Raw genomic sequence first — 13,543 nt, forward strand, 5'->3', positions numbered from 1 at the left:
TGAACAAAAATGATGGAACAAGGTCATGTCATTGCTCGTGTAATTAAATGCATTAAATCTCCAAAACAGGGGAGTTTCATGCTTTATATAAGGCAAAACCTGACAATGCCTTCATCAACAGCACATTTGAGTGCTCCTCTCATTGCTATGAACAATATGTTGTAATTTCATTCATTTTGCACAATCAAATATTCCATTCTAATTGAGCATTGGAACAATTATCATCAAGTTAATGTTGAATACCAATCACCAAAAAAAAAAAAAGTTGGATACCAATCACAAAATGGCAACTTCAGAAATATTTGATTACAAGTCAAACAAATCCCTAAAAGAATAGCAATCAGATTAGCCCTTGTAAAGATAGTCAGACTGTATGTTCAGAGCCTGATCTCAATAGACTCGAGTTCAAATTCAGCCAGCAATTCCCCATCATCAAATTAATGTGGAATACCAATCACAAAAAAGACAACTTCAGAATATTTTGATTACATGTCAAATAAATGCCTAGAAGAATAGTAATCAGATTAGCCCTTGTAAAGATAGTCAGACTGTATGTTCAGATACGGATCTCAATATACTCGAGTTCACATCTAGCCAGCAAATTCCTCTGCAGTCGCTTCAGCTGCAATGAATTGCGCTCAAACAGTTGGACTAGTCCATTCCATTCATGGTTACGACTTAAGCCACATACCTCAACAACATCGTTGTATGTTGGAGAAAAAATCGTCTCGCAGTCCAAGATGCTCTGAAGTGCTCTCATGTATACTCTGTAGGCCCTTTGCCTGGCAGCAGCATTTGTAGTAACCACATTAGAAGGTGTAGATCTGTGAAGCTCCTTCCGGGCTCTAATGTATCTTCTTAGAGTATGGAAGGAAGCCGGCACTACCATCCTGAATATTGAAAAAAAAAAAAAAAAAAAAACAGAGCAAAACTGTAAATTCATAGATCAACTGATAAGGTATACAAGCAGATCAACAGAAGTAAACACAAACAGCAACCAAACTGACAGGAAAAACATTAAAGAAAAACAAACTACCAGAAGCATCAGCTTGTTTTCCTTTCTCTTACTTATTTGCCTTGTGAATGACACCTCTGTTACGAGTTAGGACACCAGTCATTGTACAGTACACTTTTCCCATATACATAAAAAAGAATGTTATGAACCGACCTCCACATACATCTCCCAAGACAGGAAAATCCAATTACAAGTGTAATGACCCACTATAACACATTAATATTTGGTATTGAATCAGCTGCACCTACTTAAGAGTTTAAATTGTGCATTAACCTGAGTTGCACTGTCATATTTCCATCCAAATAGTATACTGTGGCATTGAACTTGAAACCCCTAATGTGAATAATTTCAGAAATCATAAGCTACCATAAGCTACGTTGAGAGCCCACTGAAAGATTATATATCATGGTCATATCAGAGAAAGCCCGATTTGGAAGTGTAATGAAACTAATGAAAAACGCCTAAAAGAAACAAAAATCAAATCGATAATGCATACCTGTTGTTGTGAGGTGGGTGACGGAAGAGTGAGTTTCAGCAAGGGTGTGCCACAGAAAACCCAGTACCTAACAGATACGAAAAGCAAAAACCAAGAATTACATACTATTGAAAAGGCAAAGAAAAACAACTAAAAGATAGAAAAGTCAAGAAAAGCATCCGATTGAAAACCCAAAATCCCATTAAAAAAAGAAAAAGAAAAAAAGAAACCCAGAAAACCCACTGAAAGATTATATATCATCGTCATATCAGAGAAAGCCCGATTTGGAAGTGTAATGAAACTAATGAAAACGCCTAAAAGAAACAAAAATCAAATCGATAATGCATACCTGTTGTTGTGAGGTGGGTGGCGGAACAGTGAGTTTCAGCAAGGGTGTGCCACAGAAAACCCAGTACCTAACAGATACGAAAAGCAAAAACCAAGAATTACATACTATTGAAAAGGCAAAGAAAAACAACTAAAAGATAGAAAGATCAAGAAAAGCATCCGATTGAAAACCCAAAATCCCATAAAACACGATTCTATTGAAGAACAACTGAAACAAAGAAAACTGAAGAAAGTCATACAATTGAAAACCCAAAATCCCATTAAAAAAAGAAACCCAGAAAACCCACTGAAAGATTATATATCATGGTCATATCAGAGAAAGCCCGATTTGGAAGTGTAATGAAACTAATGAAAAACGCCTAAAAGAAACAAAAATCAAATCGATAATGCATACCTGTTGTTGTGAGGTGGGTGGCGGAAGAGTGAGTTTCAGCAAGGGTGTGCCACAGAAAACCCAGTACCTAACAGATACAAAAAGAAAAAACCAAGAGTTACATACTATTGAAAAGGCAAAGAAAAACAACTAAAAGATAGAAAAATCAAGAAAAGCATCCGATTGAAAACCCAAAATCCCATAAAACAGAATTCTATTGAAGAACAACTGAAACAAAGAAAACTGAAGAAAATCATACAATTGAAAACCCAAAATCCCATTGAAAAAAGAAAAAGAAAAAAAGAAACCCAGAAAACCCAAAATCTCTCAAGAAAATCATACAATTGAAAACCCAAAATCCCATAAAAAAGAAAAAAAAAGAAAGAAAAAGAAACCCAGAAACCCAATTCTATAGAAAACTAATGAAAAATAAAACAAAAATGGAGAGATGCATATACCTGTTGTTGTGAGGTGGTGCGGAGTGTCTGAATGAACAGTGGTGAAATGGCGGGAGAAAGGAAGAGTGAAGTTTCATAAGGATACGGGTAAGGCTATGGGCTTTTTTAAATGAACATATGGGCTGGGCTTTGGTGTGAGCCATTGGGCCTGGGAGTGGGGTTGGTAATTGGGCCTCGGAGTGAACCCAGCAAAAATTCTAAGCAGTTGGCGGTCGTTCGGGACCGTTGATCACAGCCGTTGCGAAGCAGCTTCTCCCCTCCCCTTCCACCTCCACGACTATAGATCGCGGCGGCCGGCCGTCGTTCATCGGCATAATGATGCAGACAAACCTGAACCTTAGAAAGTCGCCGGCAGAGACGCTACTGAAGATTGAAGAACGTCAATCTATGGGGATCGATCTCCATTTCCGTACATCTTGGTCTCTGCCTCGAAATCCACCATAAATACATCAAGATGTTGCAACACATATAGATGGGTTCTGAATCTGGGAAGTCTCTGAGGAATTTATGTGGAGGTGGAGGAGGAGCAGCCACATGCATCAAATCAAGGAGGTCTCCTCCTCCACATAATAGATCGATCTACTTTTATAATAGATCGATCCACTTTTATAATAGATCGATCTATCAAAAGTAGATTCAAGGAGTTCTCCTCCTCGACAAGGGCGGCTCTCAACGGGAAGATGGTGAACATGATAGGAATTCGACTTTTTCATTTTGTGTGGCTCTTTATTTAAGGTTGTTCCGGTTTAGTTTGGGTTCAGTTTTGGTCCGTTTCGTTATTGGGCCTGGGCCTGGGTTTGTAGGGTATTCACCTTTTGCCCTGGGAGTGCAAGCCACAGATCGGAGGTCCGTGAAATTATAGGCTATTCAGAGGCTATGCAAACCACCCTCACCTTGCTGAGTAGACCAACTTAATATATTTTGTCTAATTTTTTTTTCCTATTTTACCCTTTATTGCAAAAACATGATGAAATCACCCAGATTCATTCGGTGGTCATCTACCGAAACATCCACTAATGTTTAGCAGATAAGTGTCGAATAAATACAAATATTTCGACAGATAACTGTCGAATGCCTTTTTCATTTCCATTCGGTAGTTATCTACCGAATAATCCACTAATGTTCAGCAGATAACTGTCGAATAACCATAAATATTTCGGTAGATAACTGTCAAATGACCTGACGAACAAAATTGAATTTTTTTGTTTTAAGGGTAAAGTTGAAATTTTGAAATAGGATGGTCAACTCAGCAATTTAGGGTGGTCGGAATAGCACTGGCCTTTCAGAAATCATAAGCTCATAGACATGGGACCTTTTGCTTTATTTTCAAGGTAATGCATTTTGATTTTAACTGGCATTCTGATATGTTCATGAATTTTGTGGTAAATTTGAGATAAATGTGTCATATCTAAGGACCTTTTGGTAACTACTAAATTATCAGTATGATGATGACGCCAACACTCTCCCCTTGTCATGACCCTGCGCACCCCTCGTTTCAGTTATATTGAAGACTGTTGATGCAAAATGTTTTAATTTTTTTTTTCTATGGTGCTTATTTGCTTTTAGCCTTCAATTTATCTTATGATTTTAAATAAAAAGTATAGCAAATTACAAAAAAGTCAATACAAAATTTCAATATTACAAATAGGTCAATACAAATTTTTTTTATCTCATATTAGTCAATAGTATATTTTGAAAAATTACATTTTAGTTAATGACCCAATCCATTTTAGTTACCATGCAAGTCCAATTTACTTGATAATGTCATGTATTTTGGTGCATTGAAAAATACCAATTTGTCCATCTCTTTTTTTCATTACTTATGACCATAAAATTGATGTTTTCCTTAATTTAGTTTAGGGTATAGAAATTGAATGTATGGTATAAAATGAGATGTAGGGTTTAAAATTAGAGTTCCGGAGCTTATGACTTATGATTTAGGTCTCAGATTTTGGGTATAACCCAAAACCTGAAAGTTAAACCCTAAGCCGTTTTGTTACGTAGCAATCAAATACAAACTTAATACAAATCTAAATATGAATAGTAATGTATGTTTATTAATTTATTGTAATTCATATTTTTTTCATTTTGATCAATAGTGACTAAAATGAAATTATGAAAAAATGCTTTGATTAAAATATAATTGTGAAAAGTTTTATTGACTTATTTGTAATTAGCCCAAAAAAGTATAAGCTTGTAATCTTGACTAGATTCAAAAGGGTACATTGGAGATGTTAATATGTTAATTCGATAAGGAAATTCTTATTTATTGCATTACACTGGTCAAAGAAAATATATTGTTTATTACGGGTTGTTTGTACCATGGTTTTTAGTAAGTGAATTAAGCCCAAATAGACAGCTCATTTCAAGGCCCAATTTCGCAAAGCACAAGTCTTTGACGAATAATATGTGCCTAGCGAAAGGATTACCTCTCGGCTACACTAGGCCGAGAAGGTTGTAGAAGGGGTCAATCATACGAACACACTTATCTTGAAAAGCTGACAAGTGCTGGATGTCAGCTATCATGGTAGGATAAGTACAAAATCGTAGGCTTGTTCAGTGCTTTACACGTGGGGATCATCCAAGGACATATTGCTGCCTATCATCCAAGGACATATTGCCTAGGGTTTCAGGGGCTTGATTTGGGTATAAATACCAAGCTATTGTCAAAGTGAAAAGCTCTCACCAACAACTCACACACAAAACTCTCTGTAATTTGCACAATGGCCTGATCCATTACTTCATTTTGTCTGCTCTTTGGACTCTTCTGAATTTGTTCTTCATTTAATTTTGAGTTATTAAGAATTGTGATCTCCGATCCAATTTTATGCATTTAATTTGTCCGAGTTTGCTTTTATTAGCATTTATTTCTTAGTTAGGCATTAATTTCCCTCATTAAATGTATATCTCTCCTAAGAATTGAACATCAATTAAAGCGGAGATTGGAATCGAATCATTTACGTATAACATCTATGTAGCAGTTCACAACTAGTTGATCGGCTAGATCTAGAGTTTCTCCAGATCTCCTTTGGATCTATTTTCTCAATTTTATGTTCATTAAGTTTGATTGACACTACAAGAAAAACAGTTTGGGCAACGAACCTAGTTCCTCTCCCAAAGTTGATTTTGGGCGACGAAATGTGTTCGTCGAGTGTTTGGTCACCCAAACCATGACACCCAAGAGTTTGGGCGACGAAAGTACCTGGGGAGACGAATTTGGTTCGGCTCCTAAGGTAAATTTGGGTGAAAAACATGTGGTTCCTCTCCCAAATTATATTTAGATGACGAACAATTTCATCGCCTAAACCTATTTTATTTAAATTAAAAAATAATAATATTTTTTATATCCAAAATGTATATAACACAAAACTTTCTAACACAAAATTAATAAATTTATATCCAAAATGTATTAATAAATTTATACAAAATGTATTAATAAATTTATTCACCCGCTTCGACTTCAGTCCTCTGAGTTACGTAGATACGGAAGTCGCACTGGATGACGCGGGAGCTGAAGTGCCCATAACTTGACTGTAGTGGTGAGCCGAAGAGGGCTGGACTATCGCATCGGGAGCCGAAAAGGGAGTGGCCTAGACTGCGGCATCAGGAACGTGTGAGGGAGTGGCCTGGACTACGGCATCGAGAGCGGGTGAGGTATCGGGATCGGGAGTGCATGCGAGCTCCGTGGTCCTAGATGCATGCATTCGCCTTCCACTTTATAATCAAAAAAATTAAACACAACAATTTAACAATTGAACTAAATTTAACAATTTAACAATTTAACCACTTAACTAAATTTTATAATTACTCTGAATCGCATATTTTTACACACGGTTCTGTGCTGCCATCTAAGAGTACATTTTCAAGCTTAAGGTCTCTATGACAGATTTGCTGCCACAAATGAATTAATTCCTTACTACAATCAACACTACCAAAGATCATGAGGAAAAATAGCAGTATAACAACACATTAACAGAAGAGTTCCAATTTACAGACTATTGAATGACAGTAACAAACTCCTAAAATCAATTGATGGAAGAAAAACCTTGTCTGATGCAAAAGCACAATAGAAATGCAAAAGGATGCAAATTTTAGCTACATTATGAGTGATTGTTAAGTAAGGGCTTCAAAAAGATAACATGAAGCTCTTTTTTCCCATTATAAAAAAAGGAAAATTCGAATTGATTCCACTTTCAGGGGACATTAAGAGATCCCAAATTCTAAGTTTTAACCTGTCAAAGAAGAATCAATTTACCTCATCCTCACTAAATCTACCAGCATTGCATATTCTCCCAACGAGTTCTCCTCCTGCCTCATACTCCATTACTATGGCTAGATGAGTTGGTGTCAGCAGGACCTAAAAGAAAGAGAGCCCAATACTCTTAAAAACAAATCTTTGTATCAGAATTCAGAAATAGGCTATTCACATTAACAAAGAGTGACAGGAAGTAAAGTTCATATTTTTAACAAAGGTATTTTAACAAAATTCCTAATGACTCCTACAAATTTAAGCACACTAACAGATACTAACAATGCTTATAAAAAATTGATAGAGAACATGCCATCAGTATCTTTCAATGGATCCGTTAAGATTTATGTTTAATTATGTTGTTCATTTTCAATAAACATTGTGGTCTGTAGTTAGGTATAGGGCAGACCTAGTCTATAGGAGAATTCCTAATTTGTAGGAGTCATGGTTAGGTTGTTAACCATGTTTGATTTCAGGTTGTTGTGTCGTGGGTTGTTCCACAAAATCTGCTAAGTGGTGTTAGTGCTACTTGCAGACCAAGCTCTGTTTCTTATTTAAGTTGTGAACTTTCTTTTTAGTTATAAGGTTGAAGTCTTTCAGTCAACGTTTTTTGGTTCAACAATCAGATATTGTTCTTTAGCCTTCAAAATTCTTCAACAGTTGGTATCAGAGCCCCCATTGGGCTTGAGTTTAAAAAAAAAATCCCACCAAGAAGCAACATCTTTTGTTCTTGCAGTAGCAAGTATCCATGGCGACTGACAAATCAGTAGAGAATTTTGTCCAGCCAGCCATACCATGCTTTGATGGACACTATGACCATTGGAGCATGTTGATGGAGAATTTCCTAAGGTCCAAAAAGTATTGGGATCTTGTGGAAACAGGATTTGAAGTACCAGAAGAAGGAGCAGCACTGCCACTGACGCAACAACAACAAAGAAGATTTGATGATCAGAGGCTGAAAGATATGAAGGTGAAGAATTACTTGTTCCAGGCAATCGATCATGCAATTCTGGAGACCATCCTCCAAAAGGACACTTCCAAGCAAATCTGGGACTCAATGAAAAGAAAATACCAGGGTTCAGCAAGAGTGAAGCGTCAACAGCTTCAATCCTTGAGAAAGGATTTTGAGACTCTTCAAATGAACAATGGAGAATCACTTACTGATTATTTTGGCAGAGTTATGGGGATTGCAAACAAAATGAGAATCCATGGTGATAAAATTCAAGATAGTGCCGTTGTTGAAAAGATTTTGAGATCTTTGGCACCAAAATTCGACTATGTCGTGTGCTCTATTGAAGAATCCCATGATATTGATGAAATGTCAATTGATGAGCTGCAAAGCTCCTTACTGGTCCATGAACAAAAAAATTACTCGTGGCACCTCTGGCATCTCAGAAGAACAAGCTTTGAAAGCTTCTACTTTCGCTGAATCCTCAAGTTCAAGAGGAAGAGGTCGAGGTAGAGGTAGAGGAAGAGGAAGAGGTGGTCGAGGCAACAGAGATGGAAGCAGACACTATCAGAATTACAAGAGAAATGATGATAATCACTCCCAGAATAGAGGAAAAGGACAAGTTGACAAGTCCAAGATTGAGTGCTACAGGTGTGGCAATTTTGGGCATTATCGCAATGAATGCTATACAAAAATGCCTAAAGAAAACGAAAAGGGAGAGAAGTCAAACTTTGCTGAGAAAAGGGAAGAAGTAGAGACACTTTTGATGGCCTTACATGCCAAGGAGAAACCTGAACCTGATGTATGGCATGTCGACACAGGATGCAGCAATCATATGAGTGGTAATAAGTCTGCTTTCTCTTTTTTAAATAAAGATTTTCGTACTACTATAAGTTTTGGGGATTGTTCTACTGTGAATGTGATTGGAAAAAGCTATATTCAGATCGTGACTAAGAATGATTTTGTTGAAACAATTTTGAATGTCTTTTATGTTCCTGATTTAAAGACTAATCTGTTGAGTGCTGGTCAAGTGCAAGACAAAGGTTATGTTATCACAATTCAAAAAGGTGCATGTGAAATATATGATCCAGCAAGAGGTGATATTGCCATTGTTCAAATGGCATCAAACAGATTGTTTCCGCTAAAGATCAAGAATGTCCAAGCCTGTTTAATGGCTAAGGAAGATGATCGATCATGGCTTTGGCACCTCTGCTACGATCACTTGAATTTCAACGGTTTGAGGACACATCATCAAAAAAAAATGGTGACAGGTCTTCCTATGATCACACCTCCATCCGAAGTTTGTGAAGACTGTGTTGTAAGCAAGCAACACCGAGATCAATTCCAAAAAGGAAAAGCCTGGAGAGCTCATAATCTGCTGGATCTCATACACTCAGACATATGTGGACCAATTAATCCAATCTCAAATGGTAAAAAGAAATACTTTGTTTCGTTTATCGATGACTTTAGTCGAAAGGCATGGGTATTTTTTTTGCAGGAAAAATCAGAAGCCTTTAATGCATTTAAGAGTTTCAAGGCACTTATTGAGAATGAAACTGAAAGAAGGATTAAAACCCTTCCAACTGACCGTGGTGGAGAGTATTGCTCTAAAGAGTTTGAAGCCTTTTGTGATGAACAAGGGATCAAAAGACAATTCACTGCTGCGTATACACCTCAGCAGAACGGTGTATCTGAGAGGAAGAATCGAACCATTCTCAACATGGTTAGAAGCCTGCTAGTCAAAGAAAGTGTCCCAAAGAAGTTCTGGCCTGAAGTTGTTTTGTGGGCAATACATGTTTTGAACAGAAGCCTTACTTTTTGTTAAAAACATGACACCTGAAGAAGCCTGGAGTGGAAGGAAACCAGCAGTGGATCACTTCAAAGTGTTTGGGTGCATAGCATATGCACACATTCCAGATGAAAAGAGGAAAAAGCTCGATGTCAAGGGTTTGAAGTGTGTCTTTCTTGGAGTTAATGAACTATCCAAAGCTTACAAATTATTCAACCCAACTACGGAGAAGGTAATTACCAGCAGAGATGTGGTTTTTGATGAAGAAAAGATGTGGGACTGGTCTGGAAAAGGCAAGCACCAGCAGCAGCAAACTCCAGCTAACTTTGATGCAGCAGACGACGACGATGGAATTGAAACGCAGCAGCAATCTCTTGGCAAAACCCCACCTGCAAAGGATCAGCCACCTCAAAATCAACATCCAAGAAAAAGACCAGCTTGGATGATTGATTATGTAAGTGGAGATGAACTCTCTGATGATGATACCACTGCACACTTTGCTTTGTTTGGAGATTCTACTCCTCTCACATTTGAGGAAGCAGTTGAAGACACAAAAATGGCAAGACGCAATGGATGCTGAAATCAAGTCCATTGAAAAGAATGATACATGGGAGCTGGCTGATTTACCTAAAAGTCAAAAGACTATTGGCGTGAAGTGGGTTTTTAAAACCAAATTGAATGAGAAAGGCGAGGTTGACAAGCACAAGGCTCGTTTGGTAGCAAAGGGATACAAGCAAAAATATGGTGTTGACTACAAAGAGGTGTTTGCCCCAGTTGCAAGGCAAGACATAATTCGTTTGGTAATCTCTTTAGCTGCACAAAACTCATGGCCTATTTTTCAATTAGATGTGAAATCTGCCTTTCTACATGGTGAGTTACAAGAATATATAGGTGTTTGTAGATCAACCTCAAGAATTTGTGAAGCAAGGCAAGGAGAAAAAGGTTCTTAGATTGAAAAAGGCACTCTATGGGCTGAAACAAGCACCACGAGCTTGGTACAGCCGCATAGATGCATACTTTGTCAAACAAGGCTTCCAAAAGTGTCCATATGAACATACTTTGTATGTTAAGGTTAGTAATGAAGGTAAAATACTCATCGTGTGTCTTTATGTTGATGATCTGATTTATATTAGAAGTGATGTTGATATGTTTGATGACTTTAAGAAGTCTATGATGAAAGAATTTGATATGAGTGATTTAGGACTGATGCACTACTATCTTGGTATAGAAGTAGTACAATCAGAAGCTGGCATTTTTATTTGTCAGAAGAAATATGTTCAGAAAGTGTTGAAAAAATTTTAGATGTTGAATTGCAACCCAGTTGGGACACCAGCAGAAACATGATTGAAGATGAGTAAAGATTTTGATGGCAAGAGAGTTGACAGCACTCATTTCAAGCAGATAGTTGGAAGTTTGATGTATCTGACTTCAACAAGGCCTGACATTATGCATTCTGTGAGCATGATAAGCCGATATATGGAGACTTCTACTGAGATGCATCTCAAGGCAGCCAAAAGAATCTTTCGATATTTGAAGGGCACATCTGATTATGGCATTCTTTATAAAAGGAGTAAAAAAACAAGTTTTTTTGGTTTTATTGACAGTGATTATGCAGGGGATATTGATGATCGAAAGAGTACTTCTGGAAATGTGTTTTTGATGAGTTCATGAGCCATTTCGTGGTCATCCAAAAAGCAGCAAATTGTGACACTTTCGACAACTGAAGCTGAGTTTGTAGCAGTTGCTTCGTGTGCCTGTCAAGCTATTTGGCTAAGACGAATGCTTGAAGTTCTTGACCATCAGCAGCAAGGTTCTACAATCATATTTTGTGACAATGTCTCTGCTATAAAGCTTTCGAGGAATCCGGTTATGCATGGAAGAAGCAAACACAAAGATGTTCGCTATCATTTCTTACGTAATCTTTGCACAGATGGTTTGATTGAGTTAGAGTTTTGTAGGAGTGAAGACCAAGTTGCTGATATCCTAACTAAACCTTTCAAACAACCAGTGTTTGTAAAACTCAAAAGCTTGCTTGGAATTTGTTCATCGCATAACGTAGTACAAGGGAGGGTACTCGCACAAGAGTGAAGATGAAGTTCAATCCTAAACTGTTTTCTGCAGAAATCAGTTTATGGGAGGGTGTTAAGATTTATGTTTAATTATGTTGTTCATTTTCAATAAACATTGTGGTCTGTAGTTAGGTGTAGGGCAGACCTAGTCTATAGGAGAATTCCTAATTTGTAGGAGTCATGGTTAGGTTGTTAACCATGTTTGATTTCAGGTTGTTGTGTCGTGGGTTGTTCCACAAAATCTGCTAAGTGGTGTTAGTTCTACTTGCAGACCAAGCTCTGTTTCTTATTTTAGTTGTGAACTTTCTTTTTAGTTATATGGTTGAAGTCTTTCAGTCAACGTTTTTTGGTTCAACAATCATATATTGTTCTTTAGCCTTCAAAATTCTTCAATATGATCAAGAAAACAATATGCCAAGGGTAGCAAAAAAAGAAAAAGAAAAAAAAAACAAGCAGCTTAGCTTATGAATTTATATAACAAAAGAAAAGGTTGGTTAATTCTACATTAGTAATCTACATAGAAGAGTAGCATTTATGGATATACACATAATTCATTACTAACCTCTTTGAATTGAATAATATTTGGATGCTTCAATGACCTGTGGTTCATGATCTCCCTTTGCACATGTTCGATTATCTGCAACACCAAAGAAATGAAAAAAACAAAAAAACAAAAAAATTCAATTCCTAGAAAAATTCAAATATCAAAAAGAAAGGAAAAAAAAGTGAGAGAATTGACAAAAAAAAAAAAAGGAAGATAAGAGGTGAAGAGATGAAACAGACCTTCTGGTCTTTCTTGTCCACTTGTCTCTGACCAGCCTTGCAACCCCAAAATTCCCAGACGCAATATCCTTCACAATCTCATACCGCTCCATAGAATTCCAATGTCCAAAGCACAACAATCAACACAAATAAACATTGTCGATCCTTCTCTATTTGACAACCAGAGTTAGATCATGAAACCACCAACCTGCATCAAACTGCAAAGGGTCACAGGCTTGCAGCCAAAGAAAGCGTTCAGAGGGTTTAGGAGGACAAGTGGAAAAGACTAAAAAGGGTGGGTAGGTGGTTTGGTGTGGGGATGGGTTTCGGGGAGAGAGAAATAGGAGGAGCTGGGTTGGGTTTCGGTGGGGAGGGCGGCGGTCAGGGAGGGAGGAGATGGGTGGTCGGGGAGGGTGATGGGTGGTTGGGTCTGGGTTGAAGAAGGGGAGAGGAAGAAGAGAAGAGATAGCAGTGGAGAATAGAAAGAAAAGAAATAAAGAAGAAGAAGAAGAAAACAGATCTGGGGAGTGTTATTCGAAAAGATTTTAGGCGACGTAGCTACTTTAGTCGCCCAAAGGCACTTTAGGCGACAAACTAAACATATCGTCGCCTAACGTCCTTTTGGGCGACGAAATCAGCTTCGTCACCTAAGTGGGTGAAATTTTTACCCCGCCAATTTTTTTAGTGAAATTCGCACCCTTGGGCAACGAAATGAGGAAATTATTTCATCGCCCAAGCTCCCTTTGGGCGAAAAAATTCGTATTTCGTCGCCTAAGACTTGAATTTGTTTTGCAAATTTATAATTTATATTTAGTGTTTTTTTAACAAATATATTTAGTATTTAAAATATATATAATAAATCATTATAAGATTATAATATACTTAATAATATACAATTGGATTCTAAATTTTAACTTAATTACTAAATAATATTTATAATTTTAAATATATAGAAATATAAAATATATATCAAATATGTATTAAAATAATTTCACCTTTACCTAACTTCTACATTTCCGATTGAGCTAATTTTTTGCATGAATGATCCTTGAGTGG

General features: G+C 37.1%; 2 protein-coding genes across 3 annotated transcripts; both read right to left on the reverse strand.

The window, feature by feature from the left end:
- Positions 1 to 251: 251 nt before the first annotated feature.
- On the reverse strand, positions 252 to 3,353 carry LOC147283873 (uncharacterized). 2 transcript variants are annotated; one of them, XM_086244114.1, is made up of 5 exons: positions 2,670 to 3,353; positions 2,233 to 2,299; positions 1,840 to 1,906; positions 1,512 to 1,578; positions 252 to 890 (listed from the first exon to the last, which is right to left on the reverse strand). In XM_086244114.1, exons 1-4 carry the CDS (start codon positions 2,810 to 2,812, stop codon positions 1,547 to 1,549), a joined length of 309 nt encoding a protein of 102 aa, XP_086100240.1. In that variant the 5' UTR covers positions 2,813 to 3,353; the 3' UTR covers positions 252 to 890; positions 1,512 to 1,546. The 2 variants fall into 2 exon arrangements, with proteins under 2 accessions (XP_086100240.1, XP_086100241.1); XM_086244115.1 differs by lacking the exons at positions 252 to 890; positions 1,840 to 1,906 and adding an exon at positions 910 to 1,403.
- A 2,906-nt stretch (positions 3,354 to 6,259) lies between these two features.
- LOC147283874 (serine/threonine-protein kinase SRK2C-like) lies at positions 6,260 to 12,874 on the reverse strand. Its single transcript, XM_086245605.1, has 6 exons — positions 12,513 to 12,874; positions 12,288 to 12,394; positions 6,925 to 7,026; positions 6,666 to 6,719; positions 6,478 to 6,560; positions 6,260 to 6,383 (listed from the first exon to the last, which is right to left on the reverse strand). Exons 1-6 carry the CDS (start codon positions 12,598 to 12,600, stop codon positions 6,260 to 6,262), a joined length of 558 nt encoding a protein of 185 aa, XP_086101731.1. The 5' UTR covers positions 12,601 to 12,874.
- Between the last annotated feature and the right edge of the window lie 669 nt (positions 12,875 to 13,543).

The sequence above is a fragment of the Dryas octopetala genome, chromosome 5 (assembly GCF_963921425.1).
Source record: "Dryas octopetala chromosome 5, drDryOcto1.1, whole genome shotgun sequence".
Lineage (NCBI taxonomy): Eukaryota > Viridiplantae > Streptophyta > Magnoliopsida > Rosales > Rosaceae > Dryas > Dryas octopetala.